We start from the raw sequence: 16,245 nt of genomic DNA on the forward strand, positions 1-16,245 counted from the left end.
CCAAGGTATTCTAGAAGTCAGGTGCAGCTTCAAGTCGGCAAGGAGTAAAACCTGCCTCTTCTCATTGCCAGCTACAACAAAGGGTACAAACAGCAAACACACAAAAAAATTGACTATTAAGAAGACCACTAGATCAAGAGGTAAATCGATCAATTCTTCAGTTCAAGAAACAGTGATGTGAGGCATAAAGAATGCTTAATATCAAGTATGGAGAAGAACACTAGATGAATATAGAATAAAGCATGTCCTCAGCCCAAGAAAATAGAGACATGAGGCGGATGAGTTCGACAATATTTCAAAAGCAGAACAAAACGGCTTGGTAATTTTAGCATCAACACAAGCAGTAGTCACTTCATCCCGAAATGGTATCTAAAGTGTGAAACAAGCATAGGTTTCATGCAACCACATGACAGTCACTTCTGATTGACACAAAAAGAAGAAATCAGCAGGCCCATACTTGATCCAATACATAGACATTACAACTCACGAGGATACGAAAACTAGCCTGTTAAGAAGCACCGCCTCTCTCAACATCCGTCAGATGAAAGGTGAAGCGTCGACAGCCTGACCTTTTACTGTTCTGAAGAAATCATGCGGAACAAGAGTTTGTTTGAGCCGATGCCTAGAGGGAAAGATGTCTTGGAAGCTAGCAACCAGTTTGTCATGAGTGTCAATGTAAAACAGCGAACGACCAAAACTGGCCAGCAAGAGCTCGTCACCACCACCCGAAGCAACGGTCACATACCAATAGCACTCACCATCATGGCCTTCAAGCTTTCCCCTGATTTCTGCGATCGGCAATGCAACCCGGTACTTCAAGTCCCAAACCTCACTGTCGTAGTTCGGCAACACCCATATATCAACAACTTCCGCAGCCTTGTTACAGCAATAGATGCCAAGCATGTCATCCATCTCAAGGATGCATGACTTGGTGGGATCAACTGGAGCATGCATCTGCCGAAATGACTCAGCTATGGTGTCAAATACCACCAGTTCCCATCCAGCCTCACAATCCTCCAGTGGGGTCTCGCCTGGGCGATAAAACAGGCACCAATGCAGGCTATCACGCACCCGGGCAGGTCCGTGGAAGTAAGCCGACGAGAATTTGGGCTCCGACAACCCGATGTACCTCGGTGGCTGGTCGGATCCCAGCGCAAAGACATAGCAGCCATTTTTGCCTGTAGGCGAGTCAAAGTCACTGTCGTCCCCCCAGTCCATTGCGCCCCTCCATTGCAGTAACAGCCGGTACTCGTCGGTAGGTCCGTGTAGGTACATCCCCAGGATGTTGAAGTCCGGCAGGGGCGGGAGGGAGGCGTGCTGACGCGTTACCGGGTTGCAGACGGCGAGGCGGGCGCGATTGCCAAGCATGCCAGACTTGGCGACGAGGAGGAGGCCGTCGCAGCAGAGCTCCAGACTGAAGGACCCGCCAAGCCGGGCGACGGTGTGGAACTGGGCGTCGGCGGTGGCGGCGGACCGGTGGTCGAAGGCGAGGAAGGTACGGTACCTGTTGTCGGCGGCGATGGGGAATGCGGGCTGGCGTGCGTGGTGGGCCAGGAGGAAGCGACGGGTGGAGGTGGCGCGGCGCCAGGCGCGGCGGACGGCGCGGCAGCGGATGAGCGATCTGGGGTCAAGGCGGGCGAGGATCTCCCAGAGCACGATCTCATCGGGGAGGTTGCGGAGGAGAGGCGTCGCTCCTGCGGCCGCGGCCTCCGCCATGGTCGCCGGCCGAGGGGAGGTTGGTGTTTCTGTTTCGGTGGAGAGAGAGTCGGAATGGAGATTTTTCTGAATAGGAATGGAGATAAGCGTAGAAGAAATGGAACTCTGGGCTGTGGAATGGTAGCAGCTCTCAAACGGGCTGGGCTTAGCCCAGAAGCAGATCGCTGTGAACTTTTTTTAATGGAGGTAACTGTGAACTGAAACGTCCTTTCAATTACTCATGTTTTTTTCCTACAAAAAAGTTACTCATGTTCCGGAAATCCAACTCTGACCCCAAGCTCATGCTCCCCGGTATGAAAAGGGTGTCTGATTGAGGGTAATTAAAGTCACGGAATGGAAATTAAAGGGGTACCAGACTTCAAATCATTTGTTTGGTTAGGGGGATTGAGAATTTATAAAGGAATAGGTCTAGGACTTGAGACTCTAACTCTCACCGTTTTATTAACAGGGGAGAGGAAGGGGTTGGCAGTTGAGAGGGAATCATTTTAGTGAGTCAATCTTAACCCTTCGTCATAACTTTATGTTCACTTTCCTGGTCTAGTCTCTTGTCAATTCTCATGAACCAAACAAAGGAATACAAATACCCTCAAATTCTCAAATTCTCAAAAATAATTCCTATCATGGCCAAACCGAGGATTGAGAATAAAATGACTCATACCATATCTAATCTCAATACAATTCCCTATACTAAACTCCCATCCCCCTTCCCAAATATTGCCAAACGCGTTGGAAAGGTAAAGGAAATAAAATATCAAACAAATCCAAAAAAATCTAAAAAGAATTACGCATCGAAGATGAAAGACTCTTGTAAGTGCGTGCAAATTTTCACACTGAGACGGCATCCGAGGAGCTCAGTACAAAACAAACATAATCAGAGATCAATTTTTTTTTGCAGCTTTGGGCATTTTTTGAGCTTTTATATTGTTTTCTTTGTGCCAAGCTCCTCAGATGTCATGTGAGCGTGAAACTTTGCAACCACCTAGAAGAATCTCTCATCTTTCATGTGTAGTTTTCTTTAGCTTTTTTTAAACGGGTTGTCTTTTTGAATTACTTCACTTGGTGCAGATGTACCCGAGCTCCTAACATTACTATCCTTGTGATTCCTTTTTTTTGCCATGGATACATTATACACTAGGAATCTTATTTTACCGCTTATCATTCCGCACGTGCATATGAGTTTTCTACTAAATCATACATTCCAAGATCATAGCAGTTATAGCATACAATATAAGTTCGTAATTATGAATATATAAAATAAAATAATATAATATTATTGCCTTTAGGTCATATTTCCAACAATCGCGTTGTCTTCATCGACCAACGCCATTTGTGGATTCTAGGTCGGTGCACAATTGGCCAATGTACACCGTTGGAATAGGTCGATGTCGTCTTATTTTGAAAAGTAACTTGGTCTATGAATATACCAATAGAATCCAAGCCTTGAAACAGCAGAAAATAATCCATCAATGATATCATGTGAATTTCTTAATGACCACACTTCATTTTAGGAAGTACTTTAGTACAACAATTTGGATATGCATCTAATTGATTGATACTACTGAATTGCTTATGGTGGATATGTATGCAATTAATATCTACCTTGCAATGGCCATATATATTTAGATGTCATGCACCTCATTCACCTAACCAGCACAACAACAAGAACCTTGATTGATCCCCAAGCTACATAAGCGCATCCATCAACCCAAAGTCGTACCACCATAAATCTGTCACCATGAGGACTTGCAGTCTCCTCCTCCTCATTGCCGCCACTATTGCAGTGGCTTATACCGTTGCCACATCCGCCCAAGTAGCCTGGTATCCAATTGGGGGCGTCAATGAACCGCACGTCCAGGAGCTCGGCAAGTGGGCAGTGGCGGAGCACGTCAAGCAGGCGCACGATGGGCTCAAGTTCATCAAGGTGATGAGCGGTGAAAAGGCGCCCGATGCCGGTGTGAAATATCACCTCATCATCAAAGCATTCAACAGCAACAACAAACCTGTTAGATACGAAGCGTTTTTGGTTGAGGAGATTAGGAGCAACACACGCAACCTCATCTCCTTTAGCCCCGTGAACTAAGTGATGACCAACTGGGTGGATAGTATTTTTGGATGTAATAAACATGTACTAATGAGAATAAATAATTTTTGTAAGCGGTATGGAAAACTATTTGAATTGAGATAACAAGTTTTTGGCCTACAAATTTCAAAAGGTAGTTTGCTCCATCATTAAATTGTCAACATAAAAAGTTCCTGGGAAGAAAAACTGGTTGTCATGTTGCATCTCTACTTTTCTCGGCATTATACTGAACTCCTTGGCGTGCAATTTCTTGGTGCTATCAATCATGTACTAATAGGCTATCGCGCACTTTGTTGCGCCGTTATTCACTCGTGGGATTAATCTCTCTTGTAGATTATTGTAGTTCATTGTTTCATTTTGACTTTATCTGTGTTGGCTTAGTTTTTAACTATATTTTGGTGGTATTTTTTCATTCATATATTGTATTGGGATACCGTTGGAGATGGTATTTGTTTTGAAAGGAGAGTGGACTTGTTCTAGCGTGGTTCCTTACATGTTCCGGCTTTATTGTCAATCAATGGTGATTGTGTGAGCCCGTCGGGTCGTCCAGTGAAGCTCGCGCTTGCTCACCTCGGCCCACTGCCTCACTCGCTTGCTTACTTTTTTTTCCTACTCGCTCCGCTGCTACCTTAGAAGAGACATGCTATCAATTTTTTTGTTTTCAAATTTTTTGCTAAATCAAAAGATGTTCATGATTTTTTTAATCTTGGATTCTAAAAAATCTTCCGCCTGAGAAAAACATGATTTTATACAATGTTTGTAAATTTTTAAAATATTTAGGGATTTCAAATAGTCTTCATGAATTAAGAAAAATCAGAGACCAAAACTGTTCGTGGACTTTTAAAATATTCGGATATTTAAAACATGGAAGCGGGCTCATATACAAGTAACAGCCGATACACAAGGCAAGCCTACAACCGACTCAAAAACCACGACGTACCGGGAGCATCAAAAATCTTGGGAGCTTAGTAACTGTATAGATAAAAGATCAGCCTCATGACGAACTAAGCATAGCTCGGCTGGTTAGGTTCCTTGTGATGAAACCAGCACACCAGGGAGGAGACATTCATGCCGACTACGAGGCGCCTGTCGCGATTTCGTCAATTTTAAGATGGCGTGCCAGCTCTCGAAGATGCTCATAGCGATAGGGTGTGCATGCGTTCACAAGATGAGTGTATGTGCATTTATATGAGCGTCTATTTAAAAAACACTTAAAAAAAGATCGGCCTCCTGAATAGGGTGTGCCCTGATTATCTTAGTCTTGCCAAATTATGGTGAATATTTTGGAGGTTTAATGAAAACTATAAGGGAATTCATACTTGGAGCATTTTCCGGCGACAACACTGTGCCCTGATTATCTTAGTCTTGCCAAACTATGGTGAATATTTTGAAGGTTTAATGAAAACTAGAAGGGAAGCCGTGCATTGCCGCGGCCTGCTGGCCAGGAAAAAAAACTTAAACACAGGAGGACTATTAATCGAAGGATTTAACAAAATGAAAAGTTCAATACTATCTATTTTCCCCAAAAGTTCATGTTCATCTTTCCGGTTGAAGAGCACAATCCATCCTCGGTTTTTTATTTTTTTACCTCTGAAAACAGCATTACTTACACTGAATATCACTATGCTTCTTAAATTGATATTATCTCATCTACTGACCCATTTTCAGACTTTTCTCACATAGTCAATGACTACATCACAGGAAAATATGTGTGTCATATACCAAACCTCTCATGCTAAATCATTAAGTTTAAAATGGAAAATTATCCAAATACAGTTGGAAGGCGAAATAAATCGATTGGACGTGGTTATGAAAGGGGCCAGCAGTAAAAGACCACGTTCTGAAGACTTGGCCACATGCATAATGCATTTCTGAATATTGTGGTACACATGTACAGCATGTAGAAAAACTAATCTGAAATATCCGCAAGTGGAATTAATAATATGCTCCAGAAGAAAATAGAGAGCTGCTGCCTACTGCTATCCTTTGTTCGTGATAACATGTCATGGCATTTTCTCCAGGAAGCGCTCAAGAGACACCCTCCTGGCAATGGGGGAGGGGGGGGGGGGGGGGGGGGGGGGGGGGGGGGGGGGGGGGGGGGGGTCTGCAAAGAAGGTTAAGTTGTTGCCTTTTTAAATCATGAATTCATATAACTCAGGAAAGATGCCTTGCATGGCGGTGCTCGTGTAATCACGTAGTAATGAGGATGAGAAGAGGTGATAGAAAATCAAAAGCATACCAATTTTTTTTTACCTGGATAGCATGCCAAAAATGAGAAGAACTCATCAATTAAAGCTACAATGATCTTAAATTGAAACAGATGAAAATGCTGAAACCTGATGTATCTGGCTTCCTTTCTTTGCAACAGATTCTGGCCAGCTTCATTTTCCCCTTGGCTCATGCACAACAAACATGAATGAAGCATCCGAAAGTGGGAATTCTTAATACTTCCCTAAACCAAATGAAGCAATCAAGTAGATGTACCTAAAGCACTGAAGCACTTAAGCACTTGAGTACAGTTGGAATACTGAAGCACATGAGTACCTCAAAATGCAGAGCTGATAAACCTGGACTAGATGGGACACATGATATACGATCATATTTCAGAGATATTAACAATTGCGAATAGTATTTTTATGAATCTCTTACCCCAATCAAAATATATCTGTTGAACTTTGAGAAACATGCTATCATAATGACCTTTTTGCAGCCATCCTACCAGGAAGCGTGACTGGCCAATCAAAAATACCAGTCACAAAAAGACTCTGTTACGCAGATTGTTAGATGACTTAGCTGAAACCATCTAGCCTTAGTTTTTTCAGAAATTAATTGAATCATAGAGTTCATCTTGTTGCAGAAAAGACACTTAAGCATAAAAGCTACCTGCAGGGCTGCAAATATATGGGCAGAACAAAGAGATGCAATGACCTTGATCATGTTACACGTCGAAAAATCCTTCAAGCTATTTAACTAGTTACTCAGCTATACATATCTACTCTCAAGTCTCGACACAAACATCCTTTTCAACACTTCCATTCACTTTGACACAATAATCTGCTGCTACGCCAGGATATCGGCACACTAACCTGCTAGTGAGCTTAGCACATCTAATTAGTTTATAAGAAAATCTTCCACTAGTTTTGCTCGCCAGTGGCACTGTGTATTGCAATGGTGTTAGTTTGTCCGTAATTCAATTTCAGTTCCTGTTGAAAAGGTACATGATCCATATCATGTTCATAATCAACAAGAAGTCTGCTCTGTTCTATTGATTTTTTTTATGAGTGGTGCCTTTTATTATTTCCCACTGAATCCATCGAGGAAGGTTTCTGCAAGAAATCTTTTCCCCTGAAATGGTAAAGCATGTTTCTGAATATAATCTTCTGCAAAGATTTGATGCCAAGTCAAATCCAGTGGTTTCTTGTGGCATTTCTCTGTTTGCAAGCTCTACTAAGACACATTGTATGTCAGACACAATCACATTTGCATCATTTCCCCTTACCCTTAGGACAGCCAATAAATATCAGTTGCATTTGCAGCTTGCCAAAACCACTAGCTTGTCACGAACTTCTTTGAACAAGAGCATGTCGCTAATTCGAGCACAAATCAAGCAGGAAACAGCAGCAATCATCAGCAATGCACCGAGTCGAATACCGTTGATGCTAAGTAACTTGCCACCGTACCAAAGAGATTAGCATAATGTCATCTGATCTTAAAATCAAGGTATACATTGCAAGTCAAAGAAACAACAAATACTAGGGAGATGTCTTCTCATCAAGCTAGAAGAAAAGCTCACGCGAAATCTTTCACCAAGATGGCCTTCTCCACAATCCCATCCTCCACCTTCCGCTGCTCTCCTTCTCTGGTCCCCTCGGCGCAACCCTTCTCCTGTCCCAGCTCTTGGCCGACGACCACAACAACCCTATCTTCCTCGTCTCCGCGCCCGGCGACGACCATGACCTCGTCGGCGTGGCATTCACTGCCGCGCCCTCCGCCAACAAGGGATTCGGGAATGGCCCCGCAGGTGGGTCCCGCCTCCACGCAGCCTCCACGAGGCGCGAGCGGGTCGTCCCCCTCGTCCTCGTCATCAGAGAGGGAGAGGTGAGGGAGGCGGGAGGAAACGGCCAACGCTGCAAGGGAGAAAGCCTCGGCGATGGACTCTTGCGGGAGCGCGCAGTCCTCCAGTCCCGCATCCTCCAGCCGCGGCGGCCGGATGGGGTCGCCGGCGATGTGCCTGCCGCCCTCGGCCGTTTTTTTTTTTTTTAGCGGACGGGTGTGCGCTGACTGGAGGTCTCTGGGCTAGCGAGTCTGGACGCGGGCTGGCTTCCAGTACGGGCTCACACGCGGATCATGGGCTTGTTGCCTGTAATAATTAACAGGCCTATGATGTTAACTGAGTCACACTATTTCACGGAAATTGTATATCACTAAAAAAATCATTGTCTAAAAGAAAACTTAAATAATCATGGAATATGCTTTTGGAACCCGGACACGTTTGAAAAATACAAAATCACACTTCAAAGTTCCAAAGAAAAAAACTGAAACAAAAAATAACACGCATACGTAGGAATGTATACTACATTTCTATAAATTTTCATGACAAAAACATTCTGGTGTGATCTAAAAAATAAAATCATGTATCTCTAGCACATGCACTGTTCACTATAAAATTCAATGATTTTGTTTTTGTGTGTATAAAGGCAAATACTGCACCTACAGAAACATAAACATCCATACTTATGTTTCATTTTTCAGGAAATTTTTCAAAATTTCAAATGGTATTTTTTGACAACCAGGCTTCCCTGGAGCCGGTGAGCAACAAATCTGCTCTTAGAGATCTCCAATAGATAATGTATTTTATACACCAAAAATGATGTGAGTAAAATATACATCACCAAAGAACGCCCAACTCCAACAGAAAATGTAAAATACAGTAGCCGGGCCGCTCCAACGGAAGATGTAAAATAGTCTAGGTGCACGACAGCTAATCCGTAATTTCATATCTTTTTTACAGAAAAACTTTCGATCTATTTGTCTTCAATCATGACAGTACACGAACATCAAAAGTAATAAAAGTTACATCCAGATATGTAGGCCACCTAGCGACAACTACATGCACTGAAACGACCCGAAAGTGCACCATCATAGCCCCTTCCTTGCTTGAGCCGGGTAAAATTTGTATAATAGACAGTCGGGAAGTCATCGTGTTAAGACCCTATAGGACCAGCGCACTAGAACAACAATCGCCGCCGATGAAGAGTAGTGTAAATCAGAAGGATCCAACCTGAAAGCACACGAATGTTGATGAACGGTGATCTGATCCGATCAGATCCACCAGAAACAGATCCACCAAAGACACACGTCCACCGACAATGCTAGACACGCCCGGAACGGGGCTAAGTGATTAGAACCTTATTCCATCTTCATGAAGCCCACCGTCTCGCCTTCCTGAGTAGGACACAAATCCTAACAAAATCTAAAGAGACAACTAAAAACGGAACCCTCCTGCCGGTAAGGGCCGGAATCCATCACGGCCTCGTGGCTCTCAGGCAACCGGAGATGAACTGTCAAAATCATCTCAAATCAACCATAAAAACAAACAAAACAACAACTTGAGCTAAACTGAACCTGATCTAGGCTGGAAAAAATGTATATATTTGAACATACATGAACTTGAGCATATAGCAGGGACACTCGAATTGAACGTTGTCTGAGCTATACATAATATTATATTGTCTCTATTTACTTCCTCTATCCCATAATATAAGAAACGCTCCTGGTTCCAGCGCCTCCGCGGGGATGCCAACGGCCTCATCCTGGCTGCTGCTAGGTGCCTAAGATGGGCAGGGCGCGCGGATCTCACCGAAATCGAGGAAGCAGAGGAACCTTGATTGATTTTTTTTTATGGGGAACCTTGATTGATTCGTGTAGGAGGACCGCCGCCGCCGCAGTTCTTCTCGCATTGCCGGGTTTAATTGGGTTTTGCTTTGGTGCTAAGGGATGTATATTTGCATCACTTGCGGATGTATTTGAGATTTTTTTTCATGCACATGATCTGTTGGTGGGATGGGCCTTGCTGATGTATACTTCATCTGTTCTCAAATGTAAGTTTTTTTAGAGATTTTAACAAAAAAACTACATACGTATGGAACAAAATAAATAAATTTACACTTTAAAATATTATATTCATATATATCCATATGTTATAGTCCATTTGAAATCTTTAAAAAAAATTATATTTAAGAACTGAAGGAATATTTCGAATTTCTACATCTACATATGCTCCTACTATTTCAGCCCTACTTCACCTTTTTCTTAGTCCGACCCAAATTTGCAAGCTCTATCCATCCACTGCAATTAAACAGTAGAGTACCATCAAAGTGTTTCGTCAACTCATGCGATTTCCACGTGCTCTAATAGTGGTCCGACCCAGCGCGCCATCAAATAGCTGCGTGCGCTCGTTGACCGCTGGTAGTACCTCCGACACTCTTCCCTCCTGCCATAGCAACGATGGACGGCGCCGGGAGGACGACGACGACGACGACGGCGTGCGTGACCGGCGCGGGCGGCTTCGTGGCCTCGTGGCTCGTCAAGCTGCTCCTCTCCCGCGGCGGCGGCCGCTACGCCGTCCACGGCACCGTGCGTGACCCCGGTGAGCTTCTTGAACCGTTGGATTCTTCCGTGACCATGACCGATGCTAAACGAAGATTCGGTCTCCTGTTGCTGCCGGAAGGCGACGCCAAGAACGCGCACCTGGCGGCGCTGGACGGCGCCGCGGAGAGGCTGCGGCTGTTCAAGGCCGACCTGCTGGACTACGGCAGCATGGCGGCGGCCATCGCCGGCTGCGACGTCGTCTTCCATGTCGCCTGCCCCGTCCTCGCCAACCACACCCCCAACCCCGAGGTACCTTTTCCCCTTTACCCTTTCCCTCTCTCGTTTTCTTCTCCGAAATTCAGTCAATAAACGGGTACAGGCGAACACGTCCTGTTCTGTTCTTGTAATCCAACAAGCGCCTCCATCTGCATGTTTCTGCAGGCTGATTTAATTGCCCCTGCTGTGACTGGCACGATGAACGTCCTGAAAGCTTGCTCTGAAGCTAAGGTCAAGAGGGTTGTGATGGTGTCCTCCGTCGCTGCCGTCATGGTGAACCCCAGCTGGCCTGGAGGCAAGCCCATGGATGAAGACTGCTGGTCTGACGTCGACTACTGCAGAACCACAGAGGTGAGACCACCAACCAAATCACGAGTCATGATCGTTCCTGTAAGTGCGGCGTAATTAATTCCTGAGATGTCACAACTCACTGCAGTGTCCAGTGATTATGAAGAATTGGATTGTCTCCAGTGAAATTCATGCGTTTCAAACATCATTTCAGTCCCCTTAGTTATGCAGAAATGTGGCTTCAGTCTTCGCAGTTTCTAATCCTGCCTCCTATCATTCTGTCAGAATTGGTACTACCTTTCCAAAACACTGGCAGAGCTTCAGGCCTTGGATTACGCAAAGAGAAGCGGACTAGATGTCGTGACAGTCTGCCCGTCCTTGGTCATCGGGCCCTTGCTGCAACCTACGGTGAACGCGAGCAGTTCGGTCATAGTTGATTTCTTGAAAGGTTGCCTCGCTTTGCCACACCGATCTGAAATAGTCATCGCCGAAGGCTGAATTCTTTGCCTATGTTTCCATGACTGCATTAGGTCCAATACCTGCTTCATACATTAGTATATTCGATTGAAATGGTTTTATCCTCTGACTCTCTGCAGGTGATAATGAGGTAAAGAGCAAAATCAGAAACTTCGTGGATGTTCGGGACGTTGCCGATTCTCTCATCTTGGTGTATGAAACCCCAGAGGTCTCTGGACGCTATGTATGCAGTTCACATGCAAGGAAGGTCTCTGATGTCATTGACCTGCTGAAGGGCATGTATCCTGCTTACAAATTTGCGAACAAGTAAGCCTGTCATTAATTGATATACATATGGTTGAGTTTATAAATGCAACTTGGTGATCGGTACAACGCTTCCTCTGATTTCTTAAGCTAGTTTCTGATATTAGAATGAAACAAAAATGATGTTTCTGCATATTTGATACACGGTGCTTTGTGCCTTGTGGAAGCACTGAATTAATGATGATCAGTCTCTTATTGGTGCATATAAGTCCATCTTTCTTGCATAGGCAAATTGGTAATGGTGGCATGCCAATGATGCCATGACATGACTACTGTAGCCTAATGCGTATTTCTGCTCGAAACCAATGGCAGGTTTGTCCAAGTGGATGACGAGCCCTCATTTAGTTCAACGAAGCTTGAGATGCTGGGCTGGAAAATCAAGCCACTTGAGGAGACCCTCAGGGACAGTGTCGAATCATACAAGGCTGCATCTGTCCTGGATTGAGCCAACAATATTTATGCATTTTCTTTCATAAGCTTGAGATGCCGGTGGCAACAAGTCTGGCTTTTGTTCATTTTGTAAGTTGATGTCAGCCTTGGTTGTTTTGAGCTTCGTTTGAACAAAATTTAGCTATCGGCATCAAAATGGCATAGTACTAGGAGACGCTCCTTCATGTGCACAATGTAGAAATCAGTCCGGGCAAAGTATGTTCTTGCACTTAATTTACTCTTCATATATTAATGGCATTGCTATAGTGTAGTGATTCACCATTTTTCTGTGCAAACTAAAGTGATTCCCAAATAAATGTTTAATCTTTTGAAAACGCTGAATTCCAAATTTTTATGTATATTTTTACTTCCCTTTGATGGGACAATAGTCATCAAAAACATGCTATGACTAGCTTTATGGTTCAGATGTTGGACTCACAACATTCAGTATTCACTAGCACAACTAAAAATAAAAACAATCATCCTTTTCTCTATCACTGCCTATATTTAATTCCTTAGCTCTTAAACCAAAAAAATCACGTCAACAATCAAATCTGGACATATTTACTCCATAAGACTATTTCAGCACGGTTTAGAATGATGTGGCGATGGTTTTCATAGATAGCAAGCTACAAAGAAATTTTTTGAAGAAAAATGAAGAGATTTTGAAGAGTTTAGTTGGAAAAATTCGACAATGATATTTAAAAAAAAACAGGATAAGCATAAGGCACTACAAGAAATCTGTTGAAACATGATGGTCCCAATCCATCACATACCACTACAAAAGTTTGAGATTTTAGAAAGCAATTTGATTTTATGCTATTATGCATGAATATACCTATATGTACTCTTGTTATTTAATATTTTATATTCTATTTTAGAATACCAAGTTAAGGTTCCTTTTGTAGTCTCTTCAAAAAATATTTATCTAAAATGCTACGAACATTTTCTACATGGAAAATATTACTCCCTACGATTCAAATTAATTGTCGCAGCTTTACTACAACTTTAGTACAAAGTTGCACTAATGTTGTGACAATTAATTTGGATCGGAGGATATTGGTTCATGTCAAAGTTAGTATCTCTTTAATTCATTTGCTATTATTCATGTATTAAATAAAATTCTAGCTATCACTCGATATAATCCACATTTGAACTATATGTATCAAAAATTGTTCAACAAATGAAAATAATAATTCATATTTAAGTACCTCCGTAACTTTTTAGCTCCTCTCCAATTTTTTTCTAAACAAAAAGTCTCCTTGGAAAAGTTCAAACCTCCACATGTGTAATGTTGATATTTTTTTTCATTTTTATACAGTTTAAATGTGATATGAAAACTACTAAAATTGGAATGGGGTCATGATCTCATAAGATATTGTTTAAAATGTCTTATAATTTCACAAATCTTGGATCGTACATTGCTTTTATAGCACATGCATCTTGGAGTAAGAATCATATCATTGAAAGGTAAAATTTGGAAGTTTGAACTTCACAGAACATTTCTTTATCGTTTTCACTTGAGATTTAGATTACAACTCTTTTTGAGGGAGAGATTTAGATAACAACTTGATTTTACAAAATTATGCATAAATATACTTTTATGCCCATCTTTTTATGTATTATATTTTGATACCAAGTTAAGGTACACCATGTAGTACCTTCCAAAACAAATCACTGAAAAGTTCCAAACTTTCTCTACATATAACATACTACATTATATATGTGTACATCAAAGGTATAATTTGGTATAATTTATGTATTAAATGAATTTCTACCTATTTACCATATACAATTCAGAATTGAAGTTAATGTATCAAAAAAGCCTCCAAATGAAAAAAATGCTTATTTTTTAGCTCCTATCCATAAAACATATAAAAAATCAAATGGATGGCATACTTATTTGAATTCATTTGGAATCTTGAATTAGACTTCTTTTTGTTAACAACGGATTAAATCCTACTATTAACATGCATGAAACTGACATTCATAGCCTTTTTATGCTCACACTTAGTTTAGGATTCCTATATATATGCACGCATTGCTCAAGGAATTGGTTGTAATATATTTCAATGGGATTTAGTCATATGGAACATGAATATTTGGATAATAATATGAGACCGAAATGAAAAATTCCTATGTTGTACTGTATTTGAGTATATATATACAAAACATTTATTGAATATAAGTAGTATTATAGAATGCTAACAACAGAGCCTTCCCTGTGCATGGTTGCATGTGGATGTGGCATGTTTCAATTATGTTAGTGGAGATCACCTACTTAGTTATGCTAGATGATATCCCATGTGTTGCTGTGGGAATCTTGCTAAAAGGAATATATATTTTTGTGCTAGATAAAAGGAATATATGAATATGTGGTATAAAGTAACTAAAGCTAATGCAAAAGCAAATGTAAGTGTGTTGTGGGTTTACACTTTAAAAGCAATATAATATATGGAGCATCTAAACATGATGTAGCAAAAAAAAAGAGAAAACTTTTGGGTTGAGGTTAACAAGATATTAGTTTCTACCAATAATGTGAAGCATGAACTTGAGAGGTATGCTCCAAGCTTCCAATACATATATCGTTCATATCAAAATAAAAATTAATATAGAAAAACAATTATGACTAACATGGATGACTTGATGATGTGGCTTGGTTGCATGGATAAATTAATGAAAATTGTAACTAATAGCTGCCATGTATAACTTGTTATTGTGACATAATTGTATGGATATAAGAAAAATAATTAGTCACAACAATTTAGGAATAGAGGATAGATGCCTGATGCCGACAAATGTTATGATGGATCCAAGTGCATCCGAAAACATCAAGGATGTGTTTGGTAGGCTATATCAAGCCCAACTAGGCTCTGGCGGGCCAAGTACTCAGCTGTTTGGTTGCCTGACCTACATGTAGAAACCGGCTCGCACGGAACTTAAAGCGCTCTCAGCCAAGCCCGCAGGGAACGCCTAGATCGGCAGTTTTTCCAGATGCAGACTCAGCCTATTGCAATTTACACTATAAGAATGATGCGAGTTGTGCTTGATGCAGTCTACCAAACGACATGCAGATGATGGCCCGGAACCTGTATACACCAAAAAAGGCTCCATTGAGACAGGTTCCACTGAGAAAGTAACCAAACACTTCATAAAAAACTAAAAATAGCAACAACAAAAAGTTAAGCAATTCCGATTTGAAAACATGGTCGGGTGGTCTACTCTTTTTTTTACGGATCAACAAGTGTATATATTAATTAAGCAGCAGTCTTACACTCGTTTTGACAGAGATTACACAAATCAACTGGTCCTGAGCCTAGCCAGGTAGCAGTACGCCGCGACATGCGACCTAGTTGAGCCATCAAGTGAGCAGCAACATTCAGACTACGCTTTACATATACTCCCTCCGTTCCAAATTACTCGTCGTAAAAATGGATGTATCTAGAACTAAAATACATTTAGATACATCCCTACCTGCGACAAGTAATTCGGAACAGAGAGAGTACTAAGCAAAACTCACGACCTTCATGCAAGAGGTTCTTTGTCTCACATGTGAACTTCGTGAAAAAATCACATCCGTGGTGATTAAGGCGAGAAAACAAAAGTGGGCCTAAAATATGCTTGAACAATGGGTGTTTTAGAGCATGCACTTTGTCCCTTTGTCCAAAACACTTCTTCATGAAAATTTACATGTGAGTCAAATATTTGACTATGTTTGTTAAAAAATAGAATTGTTCATTTTTTTTAAAAATCTGATGTTAATGTTTTTGTCTGGTGCATGTGCACCCAGAAGCCAAACTTATGTGTCGGTGTTGATTCCAAGTTTTTTTAGGTAAGAGAAAAATGTGTGCCATCGTTTAACTTGTGCGTGTGGTAGCGTGTGTACACACACACAACACGTTACGTTGTACTTGGTGTTCCTTTTTAAGACGTTGCATTTTTTAAAAGGAAAATTAGATCATGAAGAATCGGTATGCGGCCGGATGATTAGGCGTGGTTGTACAGTGGAATATTTTTATCACGGGAGACGACGCTCCCATCCCATGCCATCGATCGACAGCGAGGTTGCGGACACACAAATACGG

The 16,245-nt window shown here is 41.8% G+C and overlaps 3 protein-coding genes across 3 annotated transcripts; 1 reads left to right on the top strand and 2 right to left on the bottom strand.

The window, feature by feature from the left end:
- Positions 1 to 351: 351 nt before the first annotated feature.
- LOC125524599 (F-box only protein 8-like) lies at positions 352 to 1,791 on the bottom strand. Its single transcript, XM_048689634.1, has one exon. It carries the CDS (start codon positions 1,714 to 1,716, stop codon positions 538 to 540), a length of 1,179 nt encoding a protein of 392 aa, XP_048545591.1. The 5' UTR covers positions 1,717 to 1,791; the 3' UTR covers positions 352 to 537.
- Positions 1,792 to 7,444: 5,653 nt separating this feature from the next.
- LOC125519088 lies at positions 7,445 to 9,756 on the bottom strand. The gene is made up of 3 exons (XM_048683975.1): positions 9,657 to 9,756; positions 8,135 to 8,156; positions 7,445 to 8,087 (listed from the first exon to the last, which is right to left on the bottom strand). The coding sequence occupies exons 1-3, from the start codon at positions 9,754 to 9,756 to the stop codon at positions 7,586 to 7,588; spliced, it is 624 nt and encodes a 207-aa protein (XP_048539932.1). The 3' UTR covers positions 7,445 to 7,585.
- Positions 9,757 to 10,223: 467 nt separating this feature from the next.
- Positions 10,224 to 12,442, top strand: LOC125520531 (cinnamoyl-CoA reductase 1-like). The gene is made up of 6 exons (XM_048685485.1): positions 10,224 to 10,445; positions 10,527 to 10,696; positions 10,829 to 11,014; positions 11,237 to 11,399; positions 11,548 to 11,734; positions 12,044 to 12,442. The coding sequence occupies exons 1-6, from the start codon at positions 10,304 to 10,306 to the stop codon at positions 12,174 to 12,176; spliced, it is 981 nt and encodes a 326-aa protein (XP_048541442.1). The 5' UTR covers positions 10,224 to 10,303; the 3' UTR covers positions 12,177 to 12,442.
- The last annotated feature ends 3,803 nt before the right edge of the window (positions 12,443 to 16,245 follow it).

The sequence above is a fragment of the Triticum urartu genome, chromosome 7 (genome assembly GCF_003073215.2).
Source record: "Triticum urartu cultivar G1812 chromosome 7, Tu2.1, whole genome shotgun sequence".
Lineage (NCBI taxonomy): Eukaryota > Viridiplantae > Streptophyta > Magnoliopsida > Poales > Poaceae > Triticum > Triticum urartu.